Source organism: Telopea speciosissima, chromosome 9, assembly GCF_018873765.1.
Source record: "Telopea speciosissima isolate NSW1024214 ecotype Mountain lineage chromosome 9, Tspe_v1, whole genome shotgun sequence".
NCBI lineage: Eukaryota > Viridiplantae > Streptophyta > Magnoliopsida > Proteales > Proteaceae > Telopea > Telopea speciosissima.
In genome coordinates, this window is record NC_057924.1 from 6424341 (window position 1) to 6442605 (window position 18265).

At 40.5% G+C, this 18265-nt stretch overlaps 2 protein-coding genes and 1 long non-coding RNA gene across 4 annotated transcripts in view; all 3 read left to right on the top strand.

Moving 5' to 3' along the window:
* The first annotated feature begins 2375 nt into the window (after positions 1–2375).
* The window catches only part of LOC122639644 (small ribosomal subunit biogenesis GTPase RsgA 1, mitochondrial), a 31037-nt gene continuing 15147 nt past the window's right edge, over positions 2376–18265 (top strand). Inside the window, exons 1-5 of one of the 2 annotated variants that reach the window (XM_043832521.1) lie at positions 2376–3267; positions 3901–4122; positions 4214–4408; positions 4521–4714; positions 8645–8779. In XM_043832521.1, coding sequence (XP_043688456.1) covers positions 2596–3267; positions 3901–4122; positions 4214–4408; positions 4521–4714; positions 8645–8779 — 1418 coding nt within the window. In that variant the 5' untranslated portion in view covers positions 2376–2595. Of the gene's footprint in view, positions 3268–3900; positions 4123–4213; positions 4409–4520; positions 4715–8634; positions 8780–18265 lie in introns of those variants that run through there. The other variant, XM_043832522.1, reaches the window with a different exon arrangement.
* LOC122639646 lies at positions 13049–13480 on the top strand. The gene is made up of 2 exons (XR_006329551.1): positions 13049–13255; positions 13361–13480. It is a non-coding gene; the product is annotated as an uncharacterized LOC122639646 (long non-coding RNA).
* Positions 13622–15166, top strand: LOC122639645 (F-box/kelch-repeat protein At1g67480-like). Its single transcript, XM_043832523.1, has 2 exons — positions 13622–14186; positions 14442–15166. Exons 1-2 carry the CDS (start codon positions 13657–13659, stop codon positions 15067–15069), a joined length of 1158 nt encoding a protein of 385 aa, XP_043688458.1. The 5' UTR covers positions 13622–13656; the 3' UTR covers positions 15070–15166.

Consider the following 18265-nt stretch of genomic DNA (forward strand, 5'->3'; position numbering starts at 1 on the left):
GCCTTTCCTGGTCATCATCGTCAATGAACAAGGGAGAAGAATGGGTGGACCATTACGCGGCAAATTTCAGAGCTAGTCGAGTGGTTGAATTGAATGAGAGAAGGTCGGTCCCGAAATTGTTGTTCGAGAGGCACGGTAAGAGGACTGTTGGGATGTGGCCGAGACTCCTTGTAGCTCCTTCTTCCCCGACTATTCTTTTAGTTTAGATTTGGTCCTCAAAGTTGATCAATTGATGGTCATACTATCAGAGTTATCTATTCACATTGGCTATAGAAGGACATGTGTTGTTGCTGTTATTGATGGCTCCGTTGATGATAATAACTTCTTTTGCGGTGCACGGAGGGAAATTCTGCTTTAATAGGGGATATGTGGCTGGGATATTAACAGTCGACATTGTGGCTGACTTCCTTCCACGCAGAGGACCACTCCACCAGAGAAGATGAGACGGGAAGGATTGCATGGGGTGGGGCGAGAGGAAGAACAGGGGTTGGGATATGTTTGCAGGGTGGAGGCACACAAAGGAAAGGGCTGTTGGGGCTTGGGCACCGGCATTTGGGTGGGCTAGGGGCCAAGGGGTTTGGGTGGTGGGTGATGACATGGTGGTGGGTTGGGTTGCAGCAGAGGGTAGGGGTGGGTGGGTGGTTTGGAAGAAGAAGAAGAAGAGGAAGGGCCCGGTGTGGTTGAAGAATAAAGAAGAAATGGTGAGTGGGATCTGAAGGTCGTGGTTGAGCTGGGAAGGGGGTTTGCGTGGTGGGGGCTGGCATGGTGGGTTGGGTTGCAACATGGTACAAAGGCGGGTGAGGGTGGTTTGGGTGTGGTTGCAAGAAGAAGAAGAAGAGAAGTGGCTGGTGATGTTGCTCGGGCAGGGAGGGAAGATGGGATGAAGGAAGAACAACGGGACGAGAACGAGAGTGGTTGCAGCAGAGGGTTGAGCGGGCGCCAGGAAGAGTTGCAGCGGAGGGTGACGATAGTGGTGAGGTGGGATGTGGTTGCGGGAGGGTAGCAAGGAGCCCGTCTGGTTTAGGGGATGTAGCCAAGCGTGAAATGGTTGTGTGTCGTCCGTGCAGGTGGCCAGATCCTCTAGCAGGGTGGGATGTGCAGGAGTCGCTGCAGATTGGAGGAGGGGAGGTGGAGGAGAGTGAGGATAAAATTGACAAGATAAGTAGGAGAAACACTATAGTAGCTAGTTTTGTAAACCCAAACACAATACTATGTATTCTTGTAAACTTAAACAGTAAATGAATAGTTTTGTAATTGAAAACCTAATTTTGTTTAATCTTGTAATTTTCCCAACAATTTTTGGATATTCTGTATACTCCCGAACAAATCCAAGTCGGAACACAGGTTTACTAAATTAATATTGATCCTGATATTTTCTTCGTTGGAAAAAAGAACGTTGCATTCCCTTGTAAAGCCACACCACGCATAAGGGGGCAAAATGATCGCCCAACTGTTATGATCTAGAATTTTTTTTGCTAAAAAAGACATTTTCTAGAGTTGTTATTTGTCAAATTTTATAATCTAATTCAATCAAATACCTTTTTTTGTATGAACACACACCTCATGTATATCCATGCATGTATACCACTACTCTAGATATTACTACGCATTCTACCCTCCTAGTGGAAACAAGAATGTTTACAGACTTAGAATTGTCTTGTGATTTTCAATTCACATTTAGCAACAACAACCTCCACAATCTATGACAAAGAAATTTCACTATTGTTCGCAAAGTTTCATTGCTTGCCAGAGAATGTAAGGTTGTATCTACATTTGTATATGAAGATATCACTACTCTAATTTTTAGTGTTAAATCAATTGGAAAAAGTTCTTACAAGGGTAGAGTAAAGAAAGAATCAACAAACAAACTATACCAATGAGGGGTTGAAAATTAATATCATCCACGTGGAATTCACATGGGGTCTACATGGTCAAAATAGAAAAGAGAATGTTAGTATAAACCCCAATATTTATTACTTTGAATTGGAATCAATCTTGGTCATTCACAATACCCTCTAGTAATTTCCCCGTTGGTTGAGTGTGGAATTCCATTAATAGGCAGATGTGGCCATTCACTGCTCTCATTGCCTCAAGTCTTTGAAATGTTATCCAATAGTAACATTGCCACATCATTCGGCCATTTGGCTAAAAAATGATGAGTCAACAACCTGCCTTTATCTTAGAAGCATTTATTCAATTAATCAAAATCGCAACATCATCTTCCATGAGGCTAAAAATTGGCGAGCGCCCTCGTTCGGAAGGAAACAAATGGGAAAACGGAGTGAGAGAGACCCAAAAAAGGGCAAAAAGAAAGAAGAAAAAAAAGCCTCGAAACCTCTACTATACACTACAGTACGTACAGAGACGAGCTGTAAGTCTGTAACTGCCATGGCCGGAAACGCAAAATTGATGATTCTGGCTTTCGTTGTATCGATATTTGAGAGATAATCCAGTCTTCTTTCTGCAATTCAAACTCGTAAAACCCTTTCAAGGAACGCTGTAAATCTTATAGATTCGAAACAAATCCCCAGAATTTGAGAGGATTGCCACTTGCTACTGCTGCTAGTTCTTAGTTCCAATTCGAGACATCCACACATGTCTATTACTGCCCTTTCCATCCTTCGCAATCGCTCGGTTCTTCCTAATTGCAACAATTTCCTCCGCCATGTCTCTTCTCGTACCTCTCGTTTCGGTTTCGTCTCAATTGCAGCTCGACAAAACCCAAATAGTTACAGAAAGCAACAACCCCACAAGTACCTCCTCAGAGCAAAGGACACCGTCAGGGAACTATCATCTCTTTCTCCACTTCTCTCTCCGGAGAATGGACCTGTTCTCATGCCGAACCAGGCCATCGGGATGGTTGCCGCTGCCCAAGCCAATTTCATGAGAGTCATCGTCGAGTCAGCTGGTCCGTCGACGGCTCCTGAAAACCCTATCGAACCCGAGGAACAAACAGTCGGAGTTGAGTTGCTGTGCGTGGTTAGGGCTCTTTTGAAGAAGATCAAGAGGAGGGTTTTGGTTGGGGATAAGGTGTTGGTAGGGTCCATTGATTGGGTGGACCGCAGAGGGATGATCGAGAATGTTTTCCAGAGGAATTCTGAGATCCTCGATCCTCCGGTTGCCAATGTAGATCATTTGCTGGTGCTTTTCTCAATTGAGCAGCCGAAGCTTGAGCCATTCTCTCTCACCAGGTTCTTGGTTGAGGCTGAGTCGGTCGGGGTTCCTCTCACGCTCGCTCTGAACAAGTTGGATCTTGTCGACGAAGAGGTTCGATGGCTTGACTGCCTTCCTTGCTCTGTTTAATAATTGATTCTCATTCCCTTGAGGATACGTTCTTCTTATTCAAATTCCTTACGCATGCGTTGGTTTCTGCTTCTGTTTTCAATATATTATTAAGGATTCACATGCACATATACAGAGAGAGTCTATACCATCAAGAGAAAGATGAACTAAAAAGGAGAATGTCTGTCACTGATCATTGCTTTATTACATTTATTAATACTGGGATGATACTCAGTCCTGTGAGCAATGGCTACTTTGCTGGCTACATGTATATATTGTAGGTTTTGGATTTTAATAAGAAGTTGAATAAGCCACTAAGGTGACACTCACTAAGGATGTTTCAACTAAAATTCTCTTCAATTTGGATGTTTGGCTTGCTTGGTTGAGTTCAAATATGGATATGAAATTGACTAAGTTGACCCAATCAGTAGGAATTTTTCAACTAAATCCTGCTTCAAGTGACTCAAATGTTGGTCTTGGTTTGATTTTCTTAGGAGACCTCATATCAACCACCTATAATATCCTGGTTTTGATCAAACAAGAAAGCAGACCATGAGATCTTAACTTTCTTCTATATTTTTGTTTGAGTTCCTTGTTATTGTCTTATTGATGTTGCAGATACAATTGGCATGGAAAGCAAGGCTCAGCGAATGGGGCTATGAGCCACTCTTTTGTAGTGTAGAGTCCAAACATGGCTTGGATTCTCTTGAATTAATCTTAAGAGGGCAAACAACTGTCATTGTGGGTCCAAGTGGTGTTGGCAAATCCAGTCTGATCAATGCTTTGAGAAGCAATCAGCGAGTTCCTTATGCTGCAGAAGCGGATAACTGGTTTGAACTTGTGGGTTTTTCCTTACACTTTTATGTAGTCCCATCATCTTGTAGTCATCGTGAATTATAAAATTCTTCTCATTCCTACACCATCTTATCAGGTTGAAGGCAGCAAGTGGTTTGGAGATCAGCGAGTTGGTGAAGTGTCCGCAAAAAGTGGCAGGGGGAAGCACACCACTCGCCATGTTTCTTTACTTCCTCTATCTGGAGAAGGATATCTTGCTGATACTCCGGGGTTTAATCAGCCTAGTCTGATGAAAGTAACAAAGAAATCCCTTGCACAAGCATTTCCAGAGGTTTGTGCCGTGAATATGATAGGTTACACATAGTTCATCCTATTTGAGTTCCCGATCAAACAAATTGTGATCTTTATGTGGCTCCATAATGCCCCTTTCTTTATATTTCCAGATCAGAAGGCGGCTCAATGCCAGTGAGCCTGTGAAATGTTCATTCAGCGATTGCCTGCATCTTGGTGAGCAAGGTTGTGTGGTGAAGGGGGACTGGGAAAGGTACCCATACTATCTTCAACTGCTTGATGAGATCAAAATCAGAGAAGAATTCCAGTTGAGGACATTAGGAACAAAAAGGGAAGGTGACGTGAGGTAAGTTCATTGTGCATAGGAGTGATAAATTTAAGTTTCATGTAATGTTTTTGTTTTTATGTTTTCAGTTGATTTGAACTATGAGCACTGCCCAATTCTTGCTTTGATAGGTAGAAATTGCTTTATTTTTGTATGCATATTAACTTAGCTGAGATGAGGATGTTGAGATGGATGAGTGGTAAAACTAGAAAGGATAAAATAAGGAATGAACAAATTAGAGCTAAATTAGGAGTAGCTCTGATACATGATAAGCTGCGAGAAAGTCGTATGAAGTGGCATGGACGTGTGCAATGGAGGCCTTTAGACGCTCCAGTGCGGAGGAGTGATTTGATTTAGATTGAAAGAGCTAAAGAGCCAGGGGTAGGCCTAAAATGACAGGTAGGCCTTGTAACAAGTATGGCTATGAATTGAGCTGACTGGAGAGAAATGATCTATGTAGCCAACCCCATTTAGTTGGGATAAGGCTGAGTTGAGTTGGGTTTTAGGAACTTTGAAGTCAAACTGATGAAAATAGAAAGGGATTGGGTTTCGAGAAGTAATAATAGAAGATTAAAAGATTGGGAGAAGAAGAAAAACGGAAAAGATCATTGTCCATAGGAATCCACCTATGGAGTTCTATCAATTTATTTGTGGTGTTTTGAAGAATCCACAAAATTGACCATTGAAGGAATAAGCATCAACATTTGGACCTAGTATGGTCTCTTCACTGAAAAGTGCACTATGAAGGTTGGTCCAGCTGGCAATATGGGCTAGAAGAACAGAATGTGGTCGTTGGGGAGAGAAAATAGACAGCCATGCACATTTCTCAAATATTTTCGGAAAACATAGTTTTTGGGCCTCTTTATCTAAGGAGTGCAATCAGCTTTGATGGAAAGACTTAAGCTTAACTGGTCTGCTTTGATTTTTGTATAAAGAGTACATCTGGGCTTTTTACAGGTCTTTTGTCTATTATTGATAGCATACCCTTCTTCTTGGTTATTGGAGCTGGACTACTAATCCTGCCCATATATGCTTTCTGACTTTTTTTAAAAGAAAAGGAAGAAGAAGAATCTTTCTTACAAAGAAAAAAAAAAAGTGTGGCTCATATGTAGAGAGAGAAGATAGCTACACATCCCAATTTCTTGCAATAATAATACTTTTTGATAGATTAATAATGAAACTGCAACTGGAGAAAGCAAAATTCTCAATAGAAATTAACAGACTTCCAGTAATATGGCCACAAGATAAATGATGCAGGATAGGTCTGAAAACCTATGCAAGTCTGTGTGTCATAGGCCCTGATATATCTGTCTGAAATATTAGAGATGTTAATAGATGGTTCATTAGTTGAAAGAAGAGGGAAGATTATATGAGATTTTTTTTCCTCAAAATGGCAATTGCTATCAGACGTAAGAACGCTTTATGTACTCCAAAAATTGGGGGTATGGTGGTTGATGTCGGACAGGTATGAATAATCCTGCAACAGTAAGCCGAACTATAACAGTTGTTGGAGTTAACCATTAACCCTTAATGTCAGAGCACCATTCTGTTATCCATAACCAAAACTATACCATAAAATGAATTCAAATTATGAACCTTATACAAAACTCAACCCAACTAAGCCTTATCCCGTATAAAATGGTGTGGCTATGTGGAACCTGTTTTGTCATTCAACTTTATCAAATTATGAACCTTATTTTGAAAAAAAAAAATGGGAATTATGAATTACATGCATATTTAGGCCACAAATGCGTTCCTTTTTCAAGGACCTTATCAATTCTATAGTCCCTGCTTGGACTCCAAATGCTACTAATGAAGATTCTCATTAACCAATCCTAGTCCCAGTTGGAAAGGGAAAAGAAGCCAACATAATTAATACAACCAGAAGTCCAAAGAAAAGCTGTACATACTACAAATAGTCATTTTGGAACCTACTATAAGTAGTAAAATTGTAATTTACTATGACAGTGCATCTCAGTCGAGTAAAAGAGTGAAATTCGTAATTACTAAAATTAGTAGAAATAAATTTATTAAGAAAATAAATTAAAAAAATATTACAACAAAAATGCACTTGCATTGCAACTCCACTAGTTAGGGAAAAAGGGGACCACAAGTTTTGTAGCCTTGTAGATGATGTAGAGCAGCAAAGAAGTGTCCCACAAGGCACAAGTAGCAGGACCAAATATTCAATAGAAAGAAGAGAAGAGAGAGAGAACTAAACAGACTGCATTACTTCAACTTACTTGGGGTTGAGTGTAAGCTGCAAGTAGCACTAGAACTCAAGGTTGCTAATGGGGCTGCAGCTTTTACCCATCTTTCCCAACCATCATTTGGAGGGCAAGTGTAGAAGTTTTGTCCCTCTAACCTAAAGGAGGAGGGTATGCATAAGGGAGTTCTACCCTCCCCGTTTACATTCCTCAATAAAAGTAAATAAATAATTAATATGTATTGAGCATATAATACATATTGGATTGAATGTGAATCTTGTAATTTGATATTAGGCCATCCCTTTACCAAAAAAAAAATACTAGGCCATCCCACTCCAACCCAGGCCAGTTCCACTACGTGAGGCTCAAAGCAAAGGTATTGTGTATTTGGATATCTAATGGTTGTTTATTAGGTTTTATAAGGGAATAATGTAGTATTCTGTAATATTGGTAAATATTTATTCTGTTAGGAAAATATGTGGAAATTTTATGAAACACAGGTTTACCCACTATGTAATGGTAAGAGTAGTATTTTGACTCGAGGGCACGAGTAAGGCTATCACCCAACCCTACCCTACCAATTTGCAGCCCAAGATACTAACCACATGAGCAACAAAGCGAAGCAACAACTCAACTTCAATTTGATGGAGCAAATAACATAAACTGCATAGGTTGGCCAGTCCCTTTGCCTTTATATAGGTTTTGATGCTTTGAAAAAACGAAACTCTCTGTGAAGCTTCTTTTTAATTGCTTGATCAAGATTTCAATTTACTGCTTTGATTCCAAGTACAAATTTGGCAACTCTTGCAAGTTTGAAAATAGAAAGTCTCAAATAGGAAGTAAACAAGAATTCCCTATTAACTTGAAGTTCAAAAACAGAATTCTTGTTATTGCCTGACAGCTTCAGTAAATTGGTGATAATACCTGACACTACTCGAAGTGCAAGGTCGTGGTCTTCTTGGAGAGCTAGCAGAAAAAGCTTTTAATACTATCTAAACTATGTCAAAAGGACAAGTTTTGACATTCCAAAGGTAGCCATAAATAGGTGATAAAAATAACCTGATAACAATTAACTCTTCTAGCTGTGATGCTCTTTCGGTAATATTTAGTGTTGAAAAAAGCATGATCACAAGCATTGAAGAATATAGCACCATGAAACCCCTAAGCTTCTCTGAAATTTGATTAAAAGAGCTCTTGAAACTTGTTCACAAAGTCAAACAAGATAGGCAGCGGCAATCTTTAATTGGGTTGTCACATCAAGAAGTTTGAGTTAAAAAGATGAAATCTTATGCCTTGTGATGTTCGCTTTGCTCTTCATCACACAAAACCTTTCTTAACAAGAGAGCTTCTTTCTTGTTCCCAGAAAGAGATCTCTCCAAGCTCTTCTTGAGACTTCAATGTTGCTTCTTTATGTTTTATTGTGTTTGATCTGTATGTTGATAACAACTTTGAATTTTAATATTCTTTTAAAGCAAGCGGTTGCTTCATAAAATGCCCAGATAAAGAAGGGGGCTTGGTGTGTCAAGTCGTCAGGTGGCACCGGAAAGATAACCCAACGAAACCCTTTTACATGGATTCTACAACCTTATATCATAGGGCAAGGATCCATGTGGCCGACCTCATTTAGTGGGATGAAGCTGAGTTGTTGTTGTTGTTATCGCCCATTGCATTGGCTCAAGCATCATCATCATAATTAGTAGATCAGAAAATATGAAATTGTATCAACCACCAAAGAATTTTCCAGGTACAAGATGGGTGACATGGGCATCCAACAAGCAGAGCCTAGGCTGGAGATGAAGAAGCATAGGAGACAATCTCGGAAGCGGATCAACCAGTCGGTACTCGAAGAATTGGATGATCTAGATGATGTGGATGAGGACGTAACCCCCGACTGTTCTAGGAGCCATGAGTCATGAATACAAGTAAGAAACCGCCTGCAGCATCTCTCATACACTGTATATAGGGATTTTCAAGGATGCTACCCCCCCCCCCCCCTCCCCTTCTCCTTTTCCCTCTTTTTTTTTTTGTTTGGGGGGGGGGGGGGGGGGGTTTAAAACGTAATCGATGACTACAGAAAAATAGCAACTTCACTTCTGTTGATAGGTTGGTAATGTCCTATAGTAAAATCTTAAACATCTTTCAAGATGTAAGACCTCTAATCCCTGCTTTCGAGTCTTTTAATTTTTTTTCATATTCCCAGGAAGGCCAGGAGTCACTTGGCTCGGAAGGCCTTGTCCTGTGAGGACTAAATGGCCGCTCTCCTTTCCTGTTTTTCTGAGCAATGTCGCTTAGAGACCTTGTGCTTTTCTCGCCTTAATGAATGATCTCTTTTCTACTAAAAAACAAATGTTCTATAGTAAGATGCAAGATGCCCAGGATTTTACAATGAAATCTTTTCAGGGCAGATTGTCATTTTTTAGGCTGTATTGTCCAAGTTGTAATGAGATTGGTTGGGTGACATGAGTCTGTTTCTCATTGGCTCGGTGAACCTATCCCAAGAATCAACTATAACAAGCCAACATAAGCCTGGCTCAGTCAAGTACCGACCGAGTTAATTAGGGATCACTGCCAATCCTAAGGAACCCCGGTTCAGCCTTTGGGTAGACCAGAGAAACCCCGGACTCATGTGAGACCCGCCCTAAATCCTTGATTGGTAGGAGAGAACAATCCTTCAATGACCTTATCGTTTCCTCCTTCTAGGGCTGCAGCAGGGTTGGGTTGGGCTGAGCCTTTTAAAACCCCAGCCCAACCCTGAGTCACCTTAGCTGGGCCCAAGCCCGACCCGAAAAATCTAACTCTGACCCGTTCTCAAGGTCGGGCCGGGCTGACCCTAATTGGCCCTGATCATGGGGGAAAGGAGATATGCATGGGCTGGCCAAGTTTAGAAGGGAGATGCATGTGTTGGCTAGGCTGGGAAAGGGAGATGCATGAGCTGGCCAAGCTGGTAAGAAGAAGAAGAAAGGAGAAAGAAGAGGAAGAAGAAGACAGGGTTGGGTTGGGTTGGGTCAGGCCGGGCTCAGCCTAAGGCATCAACCCTAACCTGGCCCGGCCCGGCCCTGACTCAGGGCCAGAAATTCCCAATCCTGACCCGCCCTCAGGGCCAAGGTATCTCAACCTAGGCCCTTGTTCGGGCTCAGGACGGGCTCGGGCCATCAAAGCCAAACTTGCACCCCTACCTCCTTCAACTAAGAACTCTTTTTTTGATTCTTTTTTTTTCCCACCCATATTTGGGGTTTTTTCTCCTAATGTTGGGCATTAATACAGAATGGAGAAAAGTTCTTTGTGAGAGAGTGTATTGTCCACGTTTAAAAACATATTGTAAAATGACCATTCCACCCCCATAAAAGACGAAAATCCATCCTCTCATGATGCCAACATATGCTCTTATAGGCCTTGCGTATTTGTGGGTGCCATGCTCCCCCACAAAGAACGACAATCCATGTAGAATATATTCTGAGAAAGCATACAAAATACAGCCTTAATTGGATTAAGTTTTTCTTTCCACACTACTATTATTACTAGAGAGGGTGTTTAGGGGAGGGGAGGGGAGGGGAGGGGGGGGGGGGAAGTAGAGTCGCACTTTATTGCATTGTTGTTTTATGTATGAGAGAAAGAACATTGTGTGGTTGCATGGCTGGTGCAATTAGTCGAATTGAAATAATTTATTACGGACTATTGGATCTATTGTAGGTATTAATTTAACACAAAAGGTTTCGTACACAATCAATCATACTTTCAATTGTTGGATAGGAATGATTGTGTACTATACATGACTTCTCATCCTCATTCAATGGTTGCAAACACAGATGTGCAATGTACATGATTGTGTATTTAATAATTAAGGGCAAGAGATCATTGTTTAATCGTGTAGATGAGAGCAGAAAGAGAATGCTGCTTGGTCATGTGGGGGACTAATGAAGGGATATACAAGGGCATCAATAGGGGTGAGTTTTCATTTGATACGGTTGAAATGGTCATTTCAGGGGAAATTTATCTGGGCGCAGAGTCACGCAACCAAGCAATGTTCTTTATCTCGTAAAATATATCATATGCATGGTTACCACACCAAAACATTGTAGTTTGGCCATAACCCATAGGCATATGAAGGGTCAATATTCGGACTTGGTCAATGATGAATCATCATTTTTCCCCCTATTGTACGAAGTCTGCCGTGCTTTTAAAGTACAACCACGATAATGACAGAATCCTTTCCTTTCACCTAGATAACTCGATCCATTAATTTTATAAATATATCATACGTTTGCCGATATGGTCACCAACGGTATTCTAGTTTGGCAATGACCCATTTCTCTCTCTACTTAACCAATTAAACTTGTTTGCCAAAAAAAAACCAATTAAACTTGTATTATGAAAGGCTTTAGCGTAGCTCAATGGACAAGGGAGCGCTGAGTTCCACTCCCCTTACTCCCCTTGGGTCAACTTCACGGTTTCTGTGATTCTCATAGGATCCAGTAGTGTCTGAAAGGGCGTATGCGTGTTGGCCTGGAACTATTCAAGTTAAAGGTCCTTAACCCCCTCCCCCCCCCCCCTCAAAAATAAAATAAAATAGATATTTTATAAAATTATAATAAAAAAAACCGTACCCAATGAACAAGGTTTCCACGTTTATCCTATAAAATAATAATAAAGAAAATAAACCACAATCATTATCTAAAATGTTTTAAGGAAATCTCCACTTCTTATCTTTTATTTTAAAAAAAAAACCTTCTTATCCTTGCAAACGCCAAGAAAACCGTATAAAAAATGTACGATTTTCATTTCTTTTATTCTGGTAGTATCCAGACACAGCCTGATATTCATGTATTTGACCATCTACTGTTTCTTCACAAGTTTCATTCCGCTCATGGGATTGCAAAAATTCTAAATATAAGAAGTCTCCATAAAATTTCTAGCATAATCTGATTATCATGTGATAATAGACTAGATATTTTTTTTTTTGTAATATTCTATAGTAAGAAGTTAGTAACAAAGAAACTTCTTCTCCCCCCCTCCCCCAAAGGGCCCCCCTCCCCCAAAGGGAGAAAGTTCTCTGAGTCTATCTCTCTTCTTTCCATTTGAAAAGATACATCTACCCCTCTACCCCTTGTTTTGAGGAGAAGAGAACACATGAAAGTACTTGCGTAGACCACACTCCCGGACAGAAAACTTCCCCCAACAACCAAAAGAAGTTTCTTTGTTTGATTAATATTTCCAAGATTCTTCTTATTAACGTCTTCGCTGATATATCTATGACGTTTAGATTTGCTGACAGTGTTGCCCAGTTGGCCTTTAAATCTCTTCGTTTCTTCCTTCCCTCCCTTCCATGGAACATCTGGCAATTTGGCATTGTAAGTCTAAGGTCTGAACTGAAACTAAGGCCTCCTCTGTTATCGCCGCTAAGAGAACTTGATATTGAAGCTCCAAACATTTTCCTCTTTCCTTCAGGTAATTTTAGCTTCAGTTGTTGTGTTCTCGTTTTAGAATTCCTTGCAGAGTTGCAGGTCTTTTAATTCCTGTTTTATTCTTTTTTTTTCTCATTCCTTTAAATTGGAATTTTGTCGAAATCGGACCTGAACTTCACTTTATACTTGATATTATTCGGCTACTTGGTGTCGTCGGCGGGATTTTAGATAAAAGTTTTTTTCTTGTGGTTGACAATTCCACCTTTTCTTTCCCCCTCCCCCCCCACTTGCCTCTGTTTCGTCTTCAAGGGTTATCCAATTACCCTTTTTTTTAAAAACTGGGATATTGGACGTTATCTTCTTCCAATATTTCTTTAGCTACCGTTTCATCGAAATTGTCAGTCAATCAGAACCTTTATTGAGTACTTTGATCAAGCAATAGTGTTACTTGAGCTTCTGATTTTGATTTATAGTGCTAGGAGTTGTGTCATGCCGTCTCTTTTGTTTAGGTTGCCGGGAAATTGTACTTCTAGTGACCGGAATTATTCAACAGCTTCAGCGGTTGGTGGACCTTTTTTTCCTTACATAAATTTCCCTCCTAAAAAGTAAAGACTCGTCTTTTGTTTATTTGTTTGTTGGATATTTTTTTTTTTTTTAAATTTATTGATATGATTAATATGATTTGTTTATGGTTTCAGATGGATGAGAGGTAAAGGGGAAGGGGGTACCCATTATATCTTTACAGAGATATCAATTTCTTATTTTTCTTCTTCCTTTAAAATTTTAATTGACTGCTGCATATGAATAGTGTCAAAAGCCTTGATCTTCAGCTCCTAGGAGAAGTTGGTGAAGGAAATAGCTAATGTGATTAGATTTGTTTCAGGTGGTTGTGAATTTTGGTAAAATGGAAGTTACAGGGGGCTAAAAGTTATCAGGTTCTATGGAATTGACTGGTGCGGTTTTTCTTGCAATTCCTTTTGTGTCTTTTACTAATTTTTGGGTGTTGTGTTTCTAATATCTTTAGATATCATATTAGAATATATTTCTGTCTTTTGTAGATATTTGGGCAGTGTGGGGGCCTTTGCGCAATTCATTCAACATAATCAGTCTTAGTCTCAACAGATCCACAGGCAAGAGGTGCTCTGGCATGGAATATGAATTAGATTGGACAAAACCCACAAAATCCTTGTCATTTACGATTCAGAATCTCTACTCTCTGATATATTTCATGCCTTGGTCTCTTAAAATCCCCATAGGTGATGCTAATCCTGAATTCGTTTAATTATATTTCTGCCAAGCATCGGACTTCGTTCTTATAATCTCTTTTGATTAATCCAACTGCCCAATTTAGAGAATGCCTGGTTTTGTGAATAGCAAGAAACCATTCACAGATTCAGAAATGTGTTTCTCCACTACAGTCCAGAAAGATATGCCAGGTCATTCAAATATGAATCCTCAGTTAACCTCTCGAGCACCTAATGAGTTTTACAGCCCTATCTTACCTGGCCTCCCTGATGATGTGGCAAAGTACTGCCTTGCATTTGTTCTCCCAACTAATTTTCCGGCAATGGGTGCTGTGTGCAAGCAATGGAGGTCATTTATCCTAAGCAAGGAATTCGGTACTTTGAGGAAACAGGCTGGGAGGGTTCAGGAATGGCTTTATGTCTTAACTGGAGATGCAGATGGAAAGGAGAGCCACTGGGAGGTGTTGAGTTGCTTGGGAAATGAACAATATCTCCTTCCTCCTATGCCTGGTCCAGTGAAAGCTGGTTTTGGAGTGGTTGTCCTTGATAGGAAGCTTCTCATTATTGCTGGCTATCTGGCATCTGAAGGGACCAGAGTTGTCTCTGCAGATGTTTACCAATATGATTCTTGTTTCAACAGGTATGCTTCTTATGACATTATTCTCCAAAAATAGAATGGCACTAAAGAAAAAAGCATTGTTCTTGACATACAAATACATGATAACATTGTTTTCTGATTTGTATTATATATAGAGAAAAGGTGTGGGGTTGATGTGCAGTTTGTTTTGTAAAATCTTGCTTCTTAATTTCTGCAGTGAAATAAGAAGTATGGATTCAATTACTTATGTTTCTATCAGCTCCCCAGGGTGTTGTAATTGTTTCTCCCCGAATGCAGGTGGAGCACATTGGCGAAGATGAATGTGGCACGCTATGACTTTGCTTATACTGAAGTTGATGGCAAGGTGTATGCAGTAGGGGGCTATGGAGCTGATAGTGAGAGCCTCTCAAGTGCTGAGGTGTATGATCCATACAAAAATGAGTGGACACTAATAGAGAGTCTTCGTTGTCCAAGGTGGGGTTGTTTTGCCTGTGGGTTGCAGGGGAAGCTCTATGTAATGGGTGGTCGGTCAAGCTTTGCTATTGGCAACTCAAGAGTTGTGGATGTTTACAACCCTGAGGTCCACACTTGGTTTGAGACGAAGAATGGGTGTGCTATGGTCACAGCACATGCTGTGCTGGGCGAGAGACTCTTCTGCATGGAGTGGAAGAACCAGCGTAAGCTAGCTATATTCAACCCTGCTGACAACTCATGGGAGATGGTCCCTGTTCCATTGACAGGAAGCTCAAGTATCGAGTTTCGGTTTGGGACACTGGATGGGAAGCTTCTACTGTTCTCCTTGGAGGAGGAAGCAGATTATCAAACATTGGTGTATGATCCGGAAGCAGCACCAGGCTCTGAGTGGCAGACCTCTGCAATTAAGCCATCCGGTCTATGCTTGTTCAGTGTCACAATCAAGGCATGAAGAAATTTGCATTTACAGAGTCTTACATAATATGACCTTTAAAGTCTATGATGTACTTGTGCAATTTCTGGGATCTCTTTGGTCTATTTTCTATTTGTAATTATGACCTGTGTATGAAAAATCATTTATGAGAATTCTGTAATATGCCATAAATAACAGCTGTTTGGTTACTGGTAGACAAATTGTGTCATAGAATGAGAATTGTGTTTGGTCTATCAATGTACAGAATTCTTTAACTTTTGATTCCTCTAGTCTTTTTTTTTTTTTAAATTTCATCAAACATTTGAAATGCATGCTGAAGGCTTTGAAGACTAGTGGAAGTCATCTATTATTGGTGTGAAAGAGAGTTAGCCATATCCAATTGTACGCATTGTGGGGTTAGCTTTGGCCACGATTTCTTTTCACTTTTTGCAATCTTGTTTCCTACTACTACTAAATGAAACAGGATTGCCTTGTCACATGAACCACAATCTCCTTTGTTCCTCACATTCGCAAGAAACTCCATCTCTTCTGAGACCTCGCCATCAGACCTGCTACTCGAAGTCTCCAAACTTTTAGATTTGTCTGCTGTTACATGAGAACGATGAAACCCATCTTTGTAAACAATCTTGTTTCCCTCCAAGTCTCCATTTTTCTCTTAAAGTGTTCGCATCTCTCTCTGCTTGTCGAAATGGATTCTCCAACAAACAGCCGGGGAGAGAGAGAGAGAGAGAGAGAGAGAGAGAGAGAGAGGAGAGTTTGAAACTTCCCCCCTGTTTTGGCTGGGCTGGATCCTCTAGCTCATGCCACAGCTGAAGGAGAGCCAGATCCTTAGAACATGTGCTCGTTAAAGGGTAGGAAATAAATGAAAATAATTGACTTGTGATCATAAATCATATATAACTCTCAAGCTATTTGCCATTTTTTATTTATTTTAATTTATATTAAATAGAAATAAAATTCATTAATCCTACAAAAAGCTACATAAATAGAAATATGTCAGATAAATAGAAACATAAATCATATAAAAAGAACCTAAATTAGGCCATTATTTAGAGAGAGAGAGATTACTCCACCAAAGAACTTTTTTCCTATATCAATTTAGGGGAAAACATGTGTGTACATCACTCTCACGCTCTCTCTCTCTCCGCCCTGATCATATGAGGTCCCTCTGTATACGAATCATTAGTCACTCCTCCCATGCACCCATTAGCTGAGTGTGGGAAATGCTATTAGATACTAATGGCATAGGAAGGGAGTGCATCAATGAGTAGCGAAGAAATGTTTACATAAGGGGCAAAGAGATTATTTCATGAGAGAGAGATGCAAGCGTACCCTCCATGATCAACTTAGATAACCTTTCCCATGTTGAGAACCTTGTATATAAAATACCTTTTGAATTTATGCCACGTATTGAAATGACATTGATGAAACTTCATATCGCTGTATATAAAATAAAGAGATTTCGTTCTATGTCCGAGAGTGTAGTGTTCATTAGCGTTCTCTGAGTCTCTCTCTCTCTCTCTCCTCCCACAACAAGGAGCACATATATCATTTCATAGAGAGAGAGGAGAGAGAAATACACAGGGAGACATTAGCATACGTTACGCTCCCAAACAGGGAAAATTGCCCCTAAAATAAAATTATTTATAAACTTTAGTTGAGAATTATTGATCATTCTCTCTTTTGCTTATATAATAGTTGTGATAAAGGATAGAAGAGAAAAAGGAAATACAAAGCTAAGAGATCTCTAAACATGAGCACTTGAATAGGTCTATTTAAGACCATATGACTCTAAAGGTAAGATTTTGTAGTTGCTCATATTTTTTATTTCATTTTTTCTAGTTTTGTTTTATGGGAAAAGACTAGGCACAATGCCCACATACCTCAAACTAATGCCCATTGTAGGCGGCTGGACAGTTGGGTCTAGCGTAAGACCATAGAAGATCGATAGTTTGACCCTCCCATCGAATCGTTATCCTTTGTTGTCCGCTGCCCGAACAGCACCTGCTGTCCCCTCACATGGGAGGTGAAATGACGACTTAACCTCCCTGTCCGAACACGCTGCCCAAGGGAGGTTAAGTCGTCATTTCGCGCCCCATGTGAGGGGACGGATCTTTATCTCTTGAGGTACGCTGACCGGTACAGTTGTGCGGTTCCTCTCATAGGGGGTTAAAATGACCATTCTACCCCCTGATCGAACACACTGCCTGGGTGGGATCCAACCCCCTTTTATTAGAGGTACTAGGGAACCGTACCAGGCAGAGAAACCACAGGGGATAAAAATTTGTAAAGGGACAGCACTGTGCTGTTTTGGGCAGCGAACAACAAAGGATAAAAATTCACCCTTTGTTGACCTCTTGTGGGTCCTTGTCGGGCCCTAGTAAGCTCCTTGTCTGCCCTAGATGTCGGGCTTCGCCCAAAAAGATAAACTTGCCAAAGATTTGAAAACCATAATAGTGAGGCTTCGCCCCCAAAAAAAAATCTTGCCAAAGGAATAAATAATCGGTATCGGAATCGGTTTTTTGCCAATACTGATCCAGATCGGTCTGTATTTCTTCAGATCGGATGGACTTACCCCCATTTTTCTTCAAATATATACATCTAATACCGATTCCTCAAACTACAGTTGGATGTCAAGAGGAGGCAAAAACGGTGCTTGGGTCCAAATTTCGTCAAAAACACAGAAGGATGAGAGAGTAATAGTGGAATGAAGTTCAAAATCGCAAACTTATAAAACCAGTGAAGTTCTTTGGCTTTAAAGAAGAAGAACTAAGTCGCGCAGGTTGGGATGGAAATATTGGATCGGTCGATGTGCCAATCCATCGATCCATATCTGATTGTAATTCTTGATCCAATCTAGGATACCACCCTAGGATGGGTCAAGTATTGAGATTGGTGGGTGCCGATACCGAACCAGATCGACCAATATCTGTGATCGATACCTCATGGTGATATGGAAAGTAATTCCTAAATTTGGGATTGTAAAGCTTGCCTTCATCGTTTCTCCCCCGGGGATTTATTTGTGGTATCAGACTATCAGAATCGCCATGAGAGCTTAATGGGTGAACTCTCGATTAAGAAACTGAAGCTTACTATGAACCCAATCCCACCCTGCTGTTGAAGTTTTAACTCAGCATCAACGAAATGAAAGCCATCACGAACAAGAAAGACGGAATGGGTTTTTTTCTCGTTCCAGAACAAGATCCATTGTTGT

Coding starts and splice junctions, on each gene's coding strand:
- LOC122639645 (XM_043832523.1), top strand. CDS start 13,657: ATGCCTGGTTTTGTGAATAGCAAGAAACCATTCACAGATTCAGAAATG. Junction 14,187..14,441: donor TATGATTCTTGTTTCAACAG/GTATGCTTCTTA, acceptor CCCCGAATGCAG/GTGGAGCACATTGGCGAAGA.